The sequence below is a fragment of the Petromyzon marinus genome, chromosome 50 (genome assembly GCF_048934315.1).
Source record: "Petromyzon marinus isolate PM22_M1 ecotype Great Lakes invasive population chromosome 50, UKy_Petmar_22M1.pri1.0, whole genome shotgun sequence".
NCBI lineage: Eukaryota > Metazoa > Chordata > Hyperoartia > Petromyzontiformes > Petromyzontidae > Petromyzon > Petromyzon marinus.
This window is the reverse complement of record NC_133716.1, coordinates 6612525-6632223: the sequence shown is the minus strand read 5'-3', so window position 1 is coordinate 6632223 and position 19699 is coordinate 6612525. Positions and strand designations below refer to the sequence as shown.

Here is a 19699-nt window from a genome sequence, read left to right as displayed (position 1 = left end):
TGTTAACAAACCGATCCTGACAGCATCGTACGAAGTTGCTTACCTGATCGCAAAGCAGGGCAAGCCACACACCATTGGTGAAAAACTTGTGAAACCAGCTGCATTAAAGATGGCGAATCTGATACTCGGAACAGCGGCCGAAGGTAAATTATCCCAAATTCCCCTTTCAAATGACACCATCAGTGACAGAATAGAAGACATGAGTAAAGACATCTTGGCTCAAGTAGTCGCGGATCTGATTTCAAGCCCGGCAAAATTCAGCCTTCAACTCGACGAAACCACAGACGTTTCTGATCTAAGCCAGCTTGCTGTTTTTGTACGCTATGTGAAAGACGACATGATAAAAGAAGAGTTTTTATTTTGTAAGCCTCTTACAACAACAACGAAGGCAGCCGATGTGAAGAAGCTTGTGGATGACTTCTTCAGAGACAACAATCTTTCATGGGATATGGTTTCTGCAGTTTGTACGGACGGAGCTCCAGTCATGCTGGGAAGAAAGTCTGGTTTTGGTGCGGTAGTAAAGGCCGATGCACCACACATCATTGTGATGCATTGTATTCTGCACAGGCATGCGTTGGCAACAAAAACCTTACCTCCAAAAATGGCAGAAGTATTAAAAACTGTGGTGGAATGTGTGAACTATGTGCGAAAAAGTGCTCTGAGGCACCGCATCTTCAGTGAGCTGTGTAAAGAAATGGGCTCTGAATTTGAGGTACTTCTGCTCCATTCTAATATTCGGTGGTTATCCCGGGGACAGGTGCTGAATCGTGTTTTTGCCATGCGTGTGGAATTAGCCCTGTTTTTGCAAGAGCACCAACACTGCCATGCAGATTGCTTCAAAAATCCTGAGTTCATTCTCATTTTAGCGTACATGGCTGATATATTCGCAGCTCTCAATCATCTCAATCAGCAGATGCAGGGTGGTGGAGTCAATATCATGGAAGCGGAAGAACACCTGAAGGCTTTTCAAAAAAAGCTACCGTTATGGAAACGACGAACAGAGAACAATAACTTCGCAAACTTCCCGCTTCTGGACGACTGTGCAAGTAAGATCGAAGATGTGTCTGGAATCGGAGATATTTCTGTATCCACGGAACTGAAGCAAACAATTGCCACGCACTTAGATGAGCTTGCAAAGTCTCTCGACGGATATTTCCCTACAAGAGAGTCATATCCAGCATGGGTGAGACAGCCGTTCACGTTTGCTGTTGAAACAGCAGATGTCAATGATGAATTCCTCGACGAAATCATTGAAATTCAGCAGAGCCAGGTTCAACAGCAACTCTTCAGAACAACAACGCTCTCAACGTTTTGGTGTCGACAAATGAACAAGTATCCAGTTATTGCTAAGAAAGCCCTGGATTTTTTTATACCATTTGTTACAACATATCTTTGTGAGCAATCCTTTTCGAGGATGCTGGACATAAAAACGAAGAAAAGGAACAGACTTTGCTGTGAAAATGACATGAGAGTGGCACTTGCCAAGGTGAAGCCACGCATATCTGAACTGATCTCTCAAAGGCAACAGCAGAAGTCACATTGATTTCCAGGTATGTAATTTGTTGTGAGTTTATGCATTGTGTTGGTTTTATTCTTTGAACAAGGTAATGTTCATGCACGGCTCATTTTGTGTACCAGTAAAAAACATATCTATGTCTTGAATTTGAAAAAAATCACATTTTATTTTTCACTAAAGAGGGGTTCGGTGAATGCGCATATGAAACTGGTGGGGTTCGGTACCTCCAACAAGGTTAAGAACCACTGCATTACCCTAATCCACGCATATCCACGTTTTTTTTCCTAACTTATATTTTATTTTGTGATTTTGTTGTTTTGTTTACGTTGCAGAGAACTACCTGAGCTTCACCGAGGACCTTCTGTCAGGGTCCATGTCGCCCTGCGTTGTGATTGGCCGTAACGTGAAATCAGGCCCCCTGCCCGGCGTCTTCACGCTCATCTTTCAGTGCCTGCGTCCCGACACACTTCACAAGTGAGTCCCGCGGGAGACACTACTTCCGTGTGCTCCTGTGTGCACCCCATCTCGTTCATGCCCCCCCCCCCCCCGAGATAATTCGGTGTAAAACGTGTGCACCGAATTTAATCGGAAATGTTTAAGCGGGGTCAGTTTATACTTTTTCGCCAGATTAGAACCTGAGGTGCCAGGATGAGTCTCGTTTTCGAGAGTAAACTTGGGCATTAGTCTGCCACTTGGGGACAATGATTGCTATGTTTTATCCAAATTGAGCAATTTGCGGTGTGATTTTTTTAATTTTGAAAACACATTGACCCTGAGGCCCGGCCTTTTCCTGCGAGCTACGTGAGGGGATCTTTAACGTCGTATCATTGTGGTGATTTCCGCTAGGCCACGTCACCCCTCAATTTGATTATCCGTGGTATTTCCACCAGTGGTGGAAATTCCACATTTCTATGGCAGGATACGTCTCTGAAAACACCTTTTTTTGGTTGAGTTTCTTCAAAACGGTACTAATTTTATTATCAGCGAGGGAATTCGATTCCCCGTCATGGCCAACATTAGTGATGAATATTTGAACCGGTCTTGGGCCTCCCCTAGGTTAACCCAGCCTTAAATAAGCACCTGATGAAGTGTGTAAGCATCCGCATTGGGGAGACAAAGTCGGCCAGGCGTGTTGTTCGCCACCCACCCCCTCGTATGCCATGTCAACCTTCACAGGTGCCTGCTAACAACATTTGCCCCAAAAGTCTGATAAAGCCTATATGGGGGATCTTTAAATTTTTTTGTATTTAGATACAAAGCACTACTTTGCTTTCTATTTAAGGAGGGATTCATTAAAAAACATGTTCAATCGTGTCCCATTGATGCCAATTATATTAATTACAATTGGCCTCGGTGCTCAATTGTTGAATTCCATCAGAACTACTGCCACACGTATAATTGTATTTTCTCTTGTGCGCAACTGTGTAAATCACAACGCCACTGAATATACCCTCGTGCAATTATTTTCACATGTCTAATTAGTTGGAAGACTTTCCTGAGAGAAGTTTGCCGAATGCATTTTTGTGTAACTTTATTTACTCACGGAGGCATGTTGGACTCTGATTCACGAAACGCATTTATATTGTCGTAGAATTCTTGGCAATAATAATTATAATGCCGACGTTCGACAGCGTTGTCTTCACCGTGGGCGTAAACGTAAGAAATATTAATTTGCACTCACACGCACGATTAAAAGCACGCATCTTGAGTGAATGAGTCAAATTTAATGAACGTCACGCACGCGAACTGAAAGCACTACACTACGTTAGGCAGTCTCTGTAAGGCTTCACAAGTCTGGCAACCAAGGGAGATTGAAGACCTGTACGTATACATGCTGAACTTCTTTCGCATCGTACGTAGCCAGCCGTGCTAGGTGCGGAGAGCAGATGGTGGGAGATTCTTAAGGCACGTTTTTGGAGGTCGCGCGTCGACCGCGCAGCAGCCGCGACATCTGGGGTAGAGAGCGTCGGTGAGGTGCGGCGCCGTCAACAGCCGTGGCCCGTGGTGACGTCGCGACCGTGATCTCGATCGTCGCGTCGCCTCTCAGGTTCACCCTGCGCGCCGTGGACCGCACGGGGCGACGCTCGGAGCCGTCCTCGCTTGTGATGCGCATGCCCTGCGAGGTGGTGGATGACAACAAGGCTGAAGGTACAGCCCCCCCCCTCGCCCTCACCCCGCTCCCTCCCTAATTAGTAGTGCCACTGTTTTCCACGTTTGGGGTGGGATTATGGGTGGGCGGAGGGGGGGGTAACGTACTCTACAGAGGAGTTAAGACTGGTTGAAGTCGCGCTTATTCAACGTTAAGCGCGTGGTCCAAAAACTAATTAAAATGGCTAATTTGTATTCTACCAGGTAAGGCCCAATGAGCTGTGTAGTTCTTTTATCATAAGCGGCCTGGCCACACGAAGCGGCCTGGCCAACAAAGTGGCATATTGCGTGTACATTTATAGCAGCCAAAAATACTCTGAATGTGGAGGGAAAAACCGGAGGACCCGGAGAAAATTACACTCGACCACGGGGGAGAACACGCAAATTGCACAAAAATATGCAGCAGGCCTCAGGGTCGGGATCGAACCCACGACCTCCCGTGTACCAGGCGAGGTAGTTAACATCTCGCCGAGAGTGAGAGCGCGTCACTCGCCCGCTCTCGCCCGTAGACGTGGCGGACCGCGTGCACACGCTCTACAACGGCTACACGAGCGGCAAGGAGCAGCTGTCGGCCTACCAGTTACTCATGGAGGTGACGCCCTCCGCCCTGCACCGCGTGCAGCGCCACTACAACAAGCACTACGGCAAGTTCGGAGACTTCGCCTGGCGCACCGAGGACGAGCTGGGACCCCGGTAAGGGCTGTGGCGGTGGTAGTGGACGATCGTGGTCTGCAGATCGAGCATGGTGGAGACAGCAAGAGGTTGGTTGTATCAGCCACAGTACGCAGCCCCTGTAAACCCTCCCTTCCCATGTAACGCGCTCACTACCATCGTATCAGCCACTTTGGCCAGGTTGCCATTGAAAATGAGCTTCTTAGCTTAATGGGTGTTACCTGAAATAAACCAAAGGTTTGCGCATACTGCACCATGCTGGTCAGGTTAGTGAGGGAAAGGGACGTGGGACGTGTGACTAGATGAGCTATCACTTGCTATTGAATCTTAGCAGTGGCGGAAACTCGAACTCAAATCTCTGGGTTCAAAGTGCAATGCACTCACCACTGCACCACTTCTTCACGCCCCAGACATGATTTTCTTTTTAAAAGGCACTGGACGCCGCCTTTAATTTGCCATCGTTGGAAATACACTTATGTTCAGAGCTGCTCTCTGGGCGTTATTTACCAGTTATGGGTAATGCTGTTCCACATAACAACGCACTGGGAAATACAATTTTCCCAAAATATAAATGTTTCTGCTCTGAAATATTTTTGGCCTCGGTTAGATTTCTCAAAAACCTATTACGAAGCCCCAGTGTGAAAGAGCACATCTCCGCTGATGGTATCTGACCCTTTAATGGCAAAAAAAAAATTGGGGAAAATATTTTTAAAATGCCATTAATGTTGCGATTACATATTTTAATAAATGTGATGTATTAAATATTAAATAACCATTATATAACTTACTTACTGCCGGGAAATAACTGGGAACTCCCTCTGTTGGTGTTGCCAAAACCTTCAAGGGAATTCGTGCATTTGCTCACATCCAGGGCTTGAGTGTGACATTAGGGATTATACAGCTGAGGTCTTTGCACCACAGAATTCTTCGAATTCTAATTTCCACCAATCGGCAAATGTGCCAGATCCGATTGACGTAACATTGGGGGCTATCTTTTAGAATTTTGGTTCAAGTAAATTCTCCAACGTTATACCCTGCTAGCTGTATTTATGTATCCGTTTATTAGAAAGAACATCTTAAAGGAATGCTTTGGCAGTGGTGCACAAGCAGTGCTCAATAAATGGCAATTATTAACCCTGTTAAGCCTCACTGAGTCTCAAAGCTCTTCAGGAGGGTCCTGCTGTGAGATGGACAGTTTATAAATCGAGCCGAGAGGAAACTAGAGCAACCAGAGACAACCCATACATTAGAGGATGGGTTAACATTCCGCAAGGCCATCTCCTGTCCACCTTCCCGCTGCACACGTGGCCAGTCCTGGTAGTCACTGGCAAGTGTTAATCAGGCTCAAAACTGCTTAGCTTCCGAGATCTCCAGAAAGTCTGCATGCATTCGTGATTAACACGACATGTGTTCATTTTGCAATACCAGCGTTTAATTCTCATTTGAATTCAAAATTCCACGTTGCTGTGGTAACTGCGGTGTGCAAAGAAGCAATTGTGTTCGGCTATTGCACAACACGCATTGCCCATGCGGGTAACTCATGTTGCTGTCATCAACATTACACCCATTAGCCCCGTTCCCATTGCATGTTAACTCCTCAGCAAATGACATGGCTCTTAAAGATCCATTATGTTCAGACATTGGGGCCTGTGGCATATGGTTTTCAATTACGAGCAGGATCTCCAAATTGCCATGCTTTGACGTCACCGCAGCCCCTTGATCATCGAGTGTGACAATCATCTCGGCCTCTCTCGCCCATTATCCTCAACGCTCCACAAACGTGACATTCCGGTTTCGTTCGGTCAGCCGCAGGTTTCTGTGCGCCCACTTCAAAACGCGACACTCTCCTTTGTCGTGTCCTCAAAAGCCGTGTGCGTCACGTCCACCACCTGCATTGTGACACTCTGGTGTTTTGCCCCCCGAGTAAATTTTATTTTTTTATTGACCACTGACGTTTTTCCTATTGTGCTCCAAGCAATTATTGTGTAACGTGCATCGATGTATCGATGGTGAGACCGGTGTCGGAGTTGATGATGACGAAATCACCCCCGAGTTGCGTATGACGTCGTCGCATCCCAGAGGCCGAGCAGGATAACTGCTGGTCCATAATATTGATTTTTTTGGGGGTTAGATCGCGTAAATCACGTAAATGTTTACGCGTAAATCGCGTAAACAATCTAGCCCAAAAAGCCTACATTATGGATGATATACGTGTTAAACATTACTACTGCTGGTGTTAGTACTTGGATGGGGAGACCAACTGGGAATGACCCAGGCTACTGCTGTAAGCGTGGGGCTGGAAGCGGTGGCCAGGAAATTGTTGCGCTGAGCGTCACCCCCTCGTACGTGCGGTGGGGGGTTTTCTCCCGGCTCTCCGGTCTTATCCCACAGGCCAAACGCGCATTAATGCAATTGGCCAAGCTTCCCCAATGCAACGGACCCTTCTACCCAATTGATGGTTTCCTTTGTAAATTACTGACACGATTATTCCGAATTATTATAAATCAACCACACTTCTACTCTTAGATCATTACAACTTCATCTGTTTGTGTTCAGCCCTTTATATCTCCAATAATCTTGAGACGAGATCTTTAATTCCTTTACTTTTTCATGATTGAATAATGACTCGGTTGTCCCGGCACTATCAAACCAGGGCCAGAAAGATATATAAAACTTATTTAGAAAGATTGAATACCTATCGTGCAGTAAGTAACAACACACAAATCAGAATGTGAATCACGCAATAAGATATAATCTCGCCAAGGCTAAAACAAATCTTCTAAGTTATAATAGTTTATTTTCTTTTTATATAATTATTGTGAGTATTAATGCACACTTTTTGCACGACAGAGACACAGTATCATAAATTTCTATACTTTGTATTAAAAAAAACTGAAATTATCAAAAGCATGAATGAAGAACAAAAACGACTTTAGTGAGATCGCACAAATAAGATGAGAACGTACGGATCAGAAAGGGAGTCATGCAAGCGGATACCCTCTCACAATAGCTTAAGCACACACGTGTGCAAAGTGAAATATAACATTGGTTTTCACATACGAGACGTTGTATATTTTTTGCTCAGTCGTACAAAGCGCGCAATCTTTGTTACGGTAAATTTTTGAGAAGCGTTTCAAAGCTCGGGCAGACGGCTGCCCTGCTACAGAAGTTACAGGGCGGGCCAGTGTCCTTGGTGGGGGGGAAATCCCGTAAATTTGCTCCAAATCTCCCATGACGGAATTGCCTCTTGCGTGCAAGACACGAGCATGGGAAATGAAAAGGGGAGCCCCCCCCCCCGCTCCCCCGCCCCCCCCCCCCTCTTGAAAGCGCCGACAACTTGGTTCCCACGTCACTTGCGTCGCCGGTTCCGTTGAGCAACGGGGATCCGAGTGGAGGTGACTGTTGTGCCACTCGTGGCATTTCACCCACCTCCCCCACCCCCGAACGGAGAATCAATGGTGCACGGAGCGTGTGCCTACGAAAGCGCGGTGCACGCGCACGCACGCACGCCCCCACGCGCACGTGATTCCGTGGGAGAAACAATGGGTCCCACGCCAGAAAGCGCAAGTGGTGGTGAACCTTCAAACAATGCACACGCAGTTTTTTTTTGAGTAACGATTATAATTAGTTTTGCTACACTGCGTATTGCCATTGCGTCACACGTGTCCCTGTAATTTTGTCATCAGAGGTAGCCAATCTTGCTCCATAAGGGTAGGTTGTGGAATGGTTGCACCGCGGTTAGTGCCCTGTAATATGAACACGCCGGACCTGGGCTCAAATCCACTTTTAATATCAAATGCGAGCGATATCTGAACTGGTACCGCCCTCGCTAGACACGTACCAGCGTGGTGAAGTGTGGTCAAACAAACCCCATGATCAAAAGGCATTGGGAGAGGCCTTCATCCAGCATTGTATTGACAGAGCGGCTGATTGTTCAGTTGAGTGCGTAATCTCCGAGCCATGTGGTGCCTAATCGCCGTAGAGCTCTGCTGAACTTAGTCAGTGGACAGTCATTATGTTGTTGTCCTTCCCTCGCGCCTCCGATTTGCACAGTTGGCTACGCACGGCGCGAAAGAAGTTCAATATGCATACGTACGTCAACGATACGCGGCACCGTTTGTACGGTGCCACAGCTGCGGTGTGGGTCATCGCGAAGACCCAATGGCGGAGGTTGGCTCCACAGGTGATCACAAATCAGAATCTTATCCGTCCTGGAGAAATCCGATGAGCTATAAAGCTCTATATTCGCGGATGAGACCTTACCCTGTCCAGAGCCTGTTCAGCAGGGTCCAGACCGACGGCAGTTGGATAAAGTTGAATAGAGCTGCAGGAAGATTCTCGATAAGGAACTGATGTTGCTGCCGATTTTTTTCCCCACCATTCCTGCCCCCAGCCGCTCTCCGCCAAGCAAAAGCGCTGTAAAAAAATGGATTTCATTTTTATGCGTGTGCGTGCTTGCCAATGATTGTGCAGCTTGGATGAAGCCTGTGCTTGGTGGTTCTCCGCTGCATTGGAAGCACCGCTCAACTTGCCTCATTCATGTTTTACGTCTCCTTCACTTTCTTATGCAACGGAGTGATTTCAATTTGGAACCCTTGGCGGATGAGCATGGAATCCTCTGGCGTCAGAGCGTTGCCTTTGACAGTGATGTCACACACGACGGCTATTCGTGAAGTCCCTTTAACACAAGCCCTCGTTTTCTGCCGGTTGATGCACCTTTTCCCGTGCCCCGCGCGTCACGTGGCAATGTCCACAGCGAACATTTTAATCTCGAACTCAATTTAACAACGATTTGTTGTTGTTGCAAACTGAAAAGTGCGCGCAAAGGAGAGAGAGAGAGAGAGAGGATGCAAGCTTTGAATTTAAAATTGAGAGACGGAAAGAGGAACACGTGCCTTAGAGAATGCAGGCAGGCGAAAGACATCTCGAACGCTGCTAAGAAAAGTAAGTGCGCTTGGGAAGGACCCGCCGCAAGAAGAGATGATGGCTACAGCCGAAAGGACGTACACTTAGGAGGTGGAGCAATGAAATCGGCTCCTGTGCAGGCGTTAAGTAGAATGTTAAATATCGTGGGATCGTGAGGAACGGTGGTTAATTGGGGGGAGGCCGTCAACCAGCATGGAATTGACCAAGGCCGATGATGGTTGTGGTGATTTTTGTTGCAATAACCAGGCTGAGGCAATCAACTCCTTTGCACTTGAGAACCCAGTTTATGCGCAGAGAAGATGAGAGAGAGAGAAAACGCTGGTGTGGTTCGGTCATGTTGAGAGTCGGCAGGAAAATTACATGGGTCAGAAGGTGCAAGTGATGCAAGGGGAAGGAAAGAGATCAAGAGGAAGGCAGAAGAATAAAACCGGTGGGGGGGGGCGATGTGGTGCGATCGGACAAGTTGGCCCGAGGAGCGGAAAGCGAGATGGCGCAGGATGGGGCGGCGTGGAGGAGGTCGTCAAGGACAGCGGACACCCCCACGTGAGTGGGACAAACGCGTGGAAGAAGAAGGAGAGGCTGGAAGTCAGCATTAAAGCTTAGGACGTCAGCGGCTCTGGCTGAGTGACTCTTGACACAGCCTTAGGCCCCCTGACTCGCCGCAACCACCGCCAGCCACGGTCATCCTTGGGCAGCCTGCTCTCACCAATAATCTCAGCTTCACAAACACACGCGCGCTTAATCATAACGTCCTTCGCGATGTCTCCGTGCTTACGAGTGCGTGCACAATGCAATTTATTACACAGCACCCAGTGACCCAAAGCCGGCCAGGGCTCTACCCTCTGGCTCGCTGCCAATATAAATTCCGTGAAATTACATTGCGCAAATTAGCGTTTGTGAACTGTGTTAACGGACACTAATTTCAAAACGTTAAATTGAACAAAAGGTTGAAGCGCGTGCCAATGATTATGGGGGGAGGCGCACGCTTGGAACTTGACTGTGAAACAGTCAGAGGAGCAAAATGAATCAGATGCTAGCTACTCTATCGGGACACCATATTGGTGCTCAAGACCAACAAGGAAGTGGCACGAGGATCACGGCCAGTCGTTAGGCATGATGTCCGGCGTTTCGTTGCACGAGCCGGGAGCCTCTTCAAGGAAGTGAATTGGTTCGAACCCGGTGACCCGAGTTGGACATCGGTGTGCGATTCCCTTCAGCTATTCGGGGGCCTTCCCCAAGCTGACTCGGCCTGAAATAAATACCTGGTAGGTTTGGGTAAACATCAGCATGGCGGAGACAAAGGCGACCGGGCGTGGTGTTGGCCACACCACCTTTTGTAATAATTAATGATGTTATTGTTAATAATATTATATTATTATTAATGTAATATTATTATTTACTACGCAACAACAGGTACAGGAGAGCGCAGAACCGGGGTGGACGGTGTCCGAGCATGAACACGTTTAGCGATAGAGGCCCCGAATGACGATCGAGGGAACAACGGAGAAGCGATGAAATGAAAGTGGAAGAGAGGGAAAGCTGGAAGAACAGAAAGTAGATTCAATCAAAGAGGGAAGAGTGAAGTGGCAAGTGGAAAATACGAAGATGGGTCAGTGGACTCAAATCCCAAGCGAGTCAACAAAAGCAATAAGCGAACCACGCGTCAGCGCCACAAAATGTACCCCTTGAGTTTTAATCATCGTCAGTCTTAATTAATCCACTGCTGGATGAAAGCCTCCGGAAGCCTCCACCCACCTCTCACTATCCCGCAATGCAACAATCCGTTTCAGCGCCGTGCCTTAATCGGTGCTCGCTAACAACACCCGCCCCAGAATTGCGTACGACCGCATGCGAGATGCCTGTATCTCTGTTCCTGTCGTCAGTCTGTTGGTGTGCGCGTCTCTTTCTCTCTCTGCGATTCACACACCCCCCCCACAGGAAGGCCAGCCTGATCCTGCGGCGCCTCGGGGAGGTGAGCGCACGCTGCGCCGCGCTGCTCACCGAGCCGTCCATCTACATGCACACGGTGTCCATCCCGTACTTGGTGTGTCGCGGTCTGGGGGGACCCCCTCCTTGGGGATTCCTGCGACCCTCCGACCTGCCGCGCGTCTGCGAGGAGCGCTGGCTCAGCGTGCTGCGCAACTTCTTCCCGGAAAACGCCGAGGGCTAAAAAATAAATAAAAATAAAAAAATAACAGATCCTAGATCGCCCCCTAACCCGCGGAAGGGCAGCGAGGCCCCACAGGTGCCCTCGTTCGTTCCCGAATTTTGAGGGCGCGTTACGCCTGGCTTTTGTTATACATCACCTGTTGAATTTTCCCTCCTTTTTAAATTCCTATTGTGTTCTCGGCTCTTTAATGGCGAAGAAAAAATGCTTGCAAAAAACATCCAATAGCACCCCCCTAAACCGCCGGTAGGGCAGCCAGGCCCGGATGCCCTCGTTCGTTCCCGAATTTTTAGGGTGTGTTACGCCTGTAATTTGTTTCATATATATACGTTACCTGTTGTCCCCCACCCCCCCGTACTTTTGAAATTCCCCACTGCATTCTGGATTCTTTAATAACGATTTTAAAAAAAAGCTTACAATAAAAAAAATCCAACAGTACCCCGACAAGCTTAGCGCAGAGAAAATGATGGCGTTGGGCACCAACCGGTCCCTATTGGTTGAACTCAGTGGTTCTTAACCTGGGGTGCACGCTACACCCCCTGGGGGTACGAGATGCCCTTTCTGGGGGTAGCGAGGCATGGCCAGACTTTGTTTAGAAGGTAAAACGTCGAAAACACGAATTAAGCACGGGCTCGTGTGTACGACCACTTTGTTTCGTCAAACCCCTATGTCGTTATTGCCATTAGACTTTTTTTAATGATTGAGAACCAAGGCCGCAGTAAAGGTTAAGAACCGCTGGTTCAATCAGCCGGCGGCTCCGCAGCGGTGAACACTTGTGTCCGGCGGCGTAGCTTTTGTACGCTCTTGTGGCCGTGTAGCTCTCCGGCGTGGTTTTCGCGGCCGTGCCGCTGCGCGTTGTTCGTCACGGAGCCCGACGTTTTGCTTGCGCCTGCTTGGGAACTTCTTCCGAAAGGGTGCATCGGTTCAGTTCCGAACTCTCTGAATTGGCTCTTCGGTCCTTGAAGGTGAAGTTCCTAGCACGTGGAGCAAAGCGTCGGACTTGGCGGCAAGCAACGCGCGGTACGAGTGGTAATTAACTCACCTTGCGGCGTTAGGTCGAGTACGACCTCTGGTGACATCTACGACCATACTCTGCCATCCACACCTTGCTGCTTCTCGTAGCTGGGTTAGTGTAAGGCCGGTGGTGTTCTTGATGTCGTCCATCCACCTCCTCTGAGGTCGGCATACAGATCCTAGATGTCAGTGAACTCGGATGGACAGGAATGGGGCACTTTAATTCGGATGACTGTAAGATTCTATACTCGGGCCACGAATCGTACAAGAATAATGGAGTGATTGTAAACTGGGCATTTGACTGCTGCGCCTGAATAAACACGCTTGGTGGTAGCCGTGTGACCTATGGAAATCTATGATGACCACAGCCTCCGATTTAAACACTGGTGTTTTATGTTATTTTTGTTGTCGTGTTTATTTTACATCGCCGCACTCCTTTTTCTAGCGTATGCCAAGTAGGTGTAAATTATACGTCCAGGTTTAAGTTTGTGTGCCATGTGGTAGCTTCGGGGAGGAGCGGGCCTCGTGGAACGCGTCGAAAGACTTCCCATTGAGACTTTGGTTCGGAACCTCGTCAGAAATCCGTGGAGTTCGCCAGCGGTGACCAGTGAACCCCGCTTCATCCGATTGTCTCGCGCGGCGATCCCAGATTGCTTTCCGGGATCTCAGTCGAGTTCGTGGAGGGTCGAACAAGGTCTTGGATTAACGAGAGGTAGGCCAAAATACCCTTTAGAGGGCCTCTATAGATCTCCCTCTAGTGGCTATTCTTCCTCTAGCTGTGATGTGGTCAAGACATTGTAGGGCTGCATCTTTACCTTCTACTTCAAGTGAGACTTGCTTCACACTGTGGCTGTCTTCCCACAGTGCTTTGCAGCTCAGACACTTTGACGTGAGTCTTTATGTTGAACGGTATATTTTCGTTGCATGCAATTATTTTGGCTTATCAAACTGGCTTTTGTTTAACAATAAAGGAAAGAAGGATATTGATAATTTTAATTGATATTTTTAGTTTGTTCACTGGACTGCCGTACATTCTGTGTGCTTTATGTCTGTATTACCTCCATGCTTGTGTGCGCTGGCGCGTTTGATAGACACGCTCGTGATGTGGAGAGCGCTAAGTTCCGTGGTGAGTGCATTGCATGTCAAACCTGGGTGACCCGCGTTCGATTCCCGGCTAGAACTCACACCTGTGAAAAATATCTCAGGCAGTCCAGGGTCTTCCCATGAGGTCAACTCAACTTTAATTGAGTATCTGCCAGGAGGGGGGGACATTTGCACTGGGGAGACAAAGGTGGCTGGGCGCTGTACTTTCCACACCACTCCCTCGCACGCTGTGCCGGCCTTATATGTATGTTAAACTTCTTTCGCACCATACATCGCCAACCGAGCTATTCGGAGGTGCGGGGGAAGGACAACAATCTAAATACAAAAAGCAGTTCTAGAGGAATGCCTTTTAAATCTAGATAAAAAAGTGCATAGCTCCAGTGGCTTCCTAACACCGGAAGGAAGAGAGTTCCAGACGGCCACAGAAGCGCACCTGAAAGTGCGCGATGCATTCACTGTTTTTGTCCGATGGTTAAGCCAAAAGCCGCTGCGAGGATGACCGGATTTTATCGTGATGGTGTACGCTCCTTGACGAGATCAGCAAGGTAAATAGCTGCTCGCAAACAGCGATGACCTCAAATGCTACACGGGGGAATCTTTGTCTCTCTGTTGGTGGATGCAGTTTGACCACCCCTGTGGTTTACCCGGATTTGCTCATCATGCCATCCGTAATGATGACATCACGCCCACAGGATGGGCAACTACCCCGAGACATCGCAATGTCAAAGCAACGTTTCCCTGAGAGAGAGGCTGTGCTGTCGCAGTGTTGACTCGTGACGCCTATTTATGGAAACGGCTCCTGACAAGTCGCTATCAAATATTCCCAGCTCAGTCCAGCCATGCACCACTTTCCGACGTCGTTCTTGCCCAGATGGGTTTGGCGGTGTGCCGTGTTGTCGAATACGAATATATATTGAGTTGATTGCAAGAAGATTAGTGATGATGATAGCCTACAATCCTTTGTCAATTGTTATAATCAATTTCCTAAATAACTCCTCGACAATCGCACAATTCTCCTCTCCCTTGCTCCACTGGTCGAGCGTTTCATGCTCACTGATCAACAGTTGCGTGCAGTTTACACTCTTATGATTTTTCGGGTTGATCGAGCGTATTGGTTGAGAGTTGCACATGGACCGTTTTGAGTGCCGTCGTTATTGCAACATGTGAATCTCTCATGGCCGTGAGTAAAAGATATTGTGATCAGTGCCGCTTATTGTCAAAGGCCATTGGCGGTCACAGGGAACCGTTAAAATACGTCTAGTAATGTGTTAATTCTTTTTATGTATTGCCGAAAATTTCAGTTGGTGCTAATTTTTGTTTTGGTAAAAAGTAAAAAAGACAAAACTATAAAATACTAAAATATATATACCGAGGGCTGCAGAAATGTAGTAATTATTGGTACCGGCTTACTGCCTGGCTTTTGCGTCTAAGCTTATCTGATGTTAGATGCACATTACGTGAAGGATGACGCTCTATACATCTAAACATTATTATTGCCTGCATTTAATTCCAATCGGTTGTCATAAACGGCTGTGTTTTCAGTAAGAACTGAGATGGTTAATATTTTCTGCATTTGTAATAATGACTGTTTATTCGAGCCAATTGTTCGTGAAATTAAAACAATCCCCCGTGTGTCTGCGAATATCTTGGGGCGAAGGTGCCACACCACCTTGTCTGACTCGCGTGTATGTCGTTACTGTGTCCACCCAATCATTTTTTGTAAGCGGTTCAACCTTTTTCTTTTATTTTATTTGGGAGTCAGTTTCCTAAGAGCTTTCGCTGACTGCATCACAGCTATCTGAATCGAATGTTTTTTTCTTCATTTTAAATGAAGGCTCGGCGTAATAGGATATGATGTTAGTCTATACCATAATCCAATTAATAATGTGTATGTGGTCAATGGTTAAACGTGGCTTGCCTGTGGATTTTGCCCCCTAAATTCCCCGTAAGATCCTTGTGAAGAATGTATATACATGTGCGAAGAGACTATTGGCTCTGTAATTCTTGAATTCTCTTTTTCATCTTTTTAATAGAATACAATGAGTCGTCATTCTGTAATTGAGGGCTTTAACGTCGGTGTAAACATACATTAAATTGCTTTCATTAATTTAATTATCTTAACAGTTATACCATCTGGCCCGGGAGCTTTCGTGAAGTGAGGGGGTAGTGTTTTGTTCACACTCGCACATAGATATTACTCGACAACCGTGATGACGTTCGGTGTCGGATGAAAACTTCACAATGTAAGCTGTGCTCACTAAAACTGTCATTTGGGATGGCTGTGACAATCTGTGTTAACTCAAGAATTCCCAAAACAAGGCCCACCCGCTGGCGAATCGTTATACATTAGTCGTGTTGTTGTGATGTGAACGTGTGTCAAGTGGGAGTTTGATTTTATTTCAACTATTCCACCGAGCTCAGCAATGCTATGTGATTAATGAATGTGGCACTGCATCAATGGTTTTCGTGCGGTTTTACTTTGTCTCTTTAGAAAACGTGGCTGGCTGTCCGTGAACAACTGCATCTAACGTCCTACCTAGTGCGTGGTTGAATTGTCAATATAAATAAATGCATTGTATTTGGATTTAGGAAAGCCACCGAGCTGCCTATGTATTTGTATTCAAATGGAATGTTTAAGAACAATATCGTTTAATATTCGTAAGAAGTAGCCGCATCACAATCAAGAATTTATGATCGATTTTTTTTTGTATTTGGTGACTTTTTTTGTAACGTACATTCGGTGTTTTACTCTTTACAAAACCTTGCCGTTATTCTGCTGGTGGTCATTGCCAATGACTTGTGCATGATGTCTTGTTTGCTTTTGCAAGTTCATTGGGAAATAAATGCCTTTGTGGTGTTCCACGTAACGGTTCTGTTCTACGGTGATTTCCACGCGTCTCATTGTGGCAGCTTTCTCGCATGTCGTGTTGTATAACTGGTGACGCCTAATTTAGCCCACAAAATGCCCTTCGAAAAAGTGTGTGGTGATCAAAATAACAAGACATCTTTGGATTCAGGGAGATGTAAATCATTTGTTATGGAACCGTATATCCCCTTTTCCATTGGCACATCTTAGCCACACCAGCATGGGGCTCTCAAAGCATGGACAGTTTTCCACCGGCCATTTGCTATGCTGAGCCGTGACCAAACAGTGACACGGCTGGCCTCACAAAAAAAAAACATCGGAATCTACCTTGGGGCCAAGAAGGGCCAAAGGGACAGGTCGAAGTTGATGCATTCATTGCGTGCGACTTCAGTCGGTAACACTGTGAGGAAGACGGCACACCATCTACCTGCGCGTGTCCGACTCGCGCGTTCGTTTATTGCGCCTGCGACTTTAGCGGCACGGCTCGGCTTTTGCGGTGGAAAGAAAAGAAAAAAACAACCTGGCGCCTCCTGAGCCGCACCGGGACTGCCTCGGCACGGCTCCGGCACCACGACTCGGCGGGTTTTAACGACATATTTATATATTTAAGCGATCTAACCCAAAACAACTCTATTGTGGATGAAACCACGTGCGTGTCTTTCAAAATGCGGCATCGAGCCCGTGGTTAACAAAAAAAAGACATACTCTTTGGTTCTATTCGGTAAAGTCACGTAGGTAAAAATAAAATAACAAAAATCACGACGTTTCGGCCACAACACAAGTGGCCTTCATCAGGTGAAGGGACCGGACTGTCCAGAGGACAGCGTTGGAGTGAAGACAGCCAAGCCCAGGTCGCGTCCTTTAAGCTGTGTGGGAGGAAACAAAAAACGCCTTGACAAAGGAATTAGCATAACAATGATGTACTGGACCGGCACGGTGGGGGGGGGGGGGGAGTTTACATAATGTTGGTGTGAAGGGAAATAAGCTGCTGTGAAAGTTTGGGATACCACTACTTGAAAAAATATACTGTACCATTGAAAATTAGTTTAATGTTTGGTTTGATTTAGAACATCTTTCCAATGATTGCTTAATTATTAAATTTTTAACCTACGTGACTTTACCGAATAGAACCAAAGGGTATGGATCCTTGCAGTCACGAAAGCTTCACATCTAGAAAAAAAAAAGACATCACGAGCCCCACTCCCACCCACCTTCACAGCCGTGGCCGAGGTAGGACGTGCCCGTGTTTGGCGTTAGGGCCCAACGGCGCGTCCAGGTACACGCTGGTCTCCAGCGAGTAACTCCGCGGTGAGTGCCCCCGTCATCTGTTCCTCCTTGCACTTGGTCCCCATGGATTTGTTGTTTTGCAGCCACCAGCTGGAAATGATGGAACTGGCAAAAGGTGTGTGTGGTTTCTTTTTGAGCCGCTCATGAGTGCCTCTTTGTGATGACGTGTCTGCCTCCGAACGCGTCTGTTGTAACCACGTTTACTATAATTTAATCCATGAAGAGATTCTGTGACAAATTTAGGTGTTTTGGCAGTGAAAACGTATCAAAGGGGCAATTTTTTCACTCTCACAATCCCCCACTCTGCGTCGATCACCCAGGTCGTTTTTTTTTAATCTTTGGATAAATATATCTGCTGAGTTCATTGTTTACAGATGTGCAAAAAGTGGACTTTGAGCCAAGTCATTTTTTGGATTGTTGTGAAGGGTTTCGACACGGTTGGCCACTTACAGTGCGCGAAAAGAAGTTCAACATACGCACATCCAGAGAGGTGATGGCAGTGCGGTCCGTGGTTTCCTGGATCATCCCTCCAGACGTCGGTGTGGTGACGTTATGACTCTATATGATGATTGTGCTTGCAAACAATTATCGACCCAATTTCCTTCTCAAATTCGCATCGAGGTAGTACTCACCTCCTGCTTGCAGACCTAAGCCAGTGGTGGAAGTTCCTCATTCCAATGGCGGGGGCACGAGTCGATCCACATGACATCTACTGCGGGCTTGCCCACGAAGTGGTACTTCTTTAATCGACCCTGGAAGGATGATTGGCCGAGGCGACCGAATCTACCAGCAATTGAAACCCGCAACTTTGGGATTACGAGCCGCTCGCTCTACCATGCTGGCTTGTGACATGTATAAACAATAATGCTGCGTAATGTTTTTAAATCATAATCCTATTGTCAATATTTGAAAGCGAAATTTACCAAGCTAACCTATGTTACAGAAATATTATTTCACGTAATATTGAGACATTTTCGTGTGCAGTCGTTTTGATGTCTCCTGCAATGTTATTTGGTTCTACTGATGGGACCTCCCTTGCCAGTATCAAAATATGAGAATAGGTTTTTCCCTTTCTGGCAATAAAACAGGTGCTTAACAAAAAAAACGTGCTCTGGTAGTCTCTGATGTGGACCAATTAGTTTCAAAGACAATGCATAAACTACCAGAGCATGTTTTTTTGTTTGCATGTTCACCATAAGTATATGTGGTTAATGTAGACATGATTCCTTGCGAAAGGTTTCTGTTCGGTGTTTTAACATCTTAGCACAACTGTTTTATTGCCAGAAAGGGTAAAACCTTGATTTAAAGCTTTCGTGACTGCAGTAATTCATATTCTTAGTTCTTTCGGTAAAGTCACGTTGAAGGGAAACAACAAAATAATAAAATATATATAAAACAATAAAAATTCTCACGACGTTTCGACCATAACACAAACGGTCGTCTTCAGGTGTGTCGGTTTGCATAAATGTATTTATTTTTAAGCGATGTATGTATATATTTATTTATTAAAAACACACGTTAGCGCCAGCGCAGCGATTTGGCAGCTTATTTAGATGGACTAGTCCATCTATGTTCTGAAAAGAGGAGGGGGGAGACGAATTTTTTTTTTATATATGCTGTCTGAAAGCCACTGTAAGCGTGAACAATCAATTAAGACCTGAAATGGTTTATCAAATCTTTCCAATGATTGCTAAGCCAGAATCCATCTTCTCGGTTGAAATTGTCTCTGTGCTTGTATATGTGGATAGCCTCATGAACGAATCTCTCATGGTAGCCAGATGGCTTACAAAGAACGTCCTCTTTTCAGAACATAGATGGACTAGTCCGCCTAAATAAACTGGCAAATCGCTGCGCGTGGCGCTAGCGTTTTTTTTAATAAATAAATACGCCGTTTGAAAATAAATAAATTTATGCAAACCGACACACCTGAAGACGACCGTTTGTGTTATGGTCGAAACGTCGTGAGAATTTTTATTGTTTTATATATATTATTATTATT

The 19699-nt window shown here is 46.5% G+C and overlaps 1 protein-coding gene across 3 annotated transcripts in view; it reads left to right on the top strand.

The window, feature by feature from the left end:
• LOC116953184 (astrotactin-2-like) overlaps window positions 1-16414 on the top strand; it is a 483535-nt gene extending 467121 nt beyond the window's left edge. For all 3 annotated transcript variants that reach the window (XM_032973126.2, XM_032973123.2, XM_032973125.2), the window contains 4 exons: window positions 1849-1990; window positions 3564-3664; window positions 4174-4357; window positions 11201-16414. In XM_032973126.2, the coding sequence (XP_032829017.2) occupies window positions 1849-1990; window positions 3564-3664; window positions 4174-4357; window positions 11201-11432 (659 nt within the window). In that variant the 3' untranslated portion in view covers window positions 11433-16414. The remainder of the gene's footprint in view (window positions 1-1848; window positions 1991-3563; window positions 3665-4173; window positions 4358-11200) is intronic.
• The last annotated feature ends 3285 nt before the right edge of the window (window positions 16415-19699 follow it).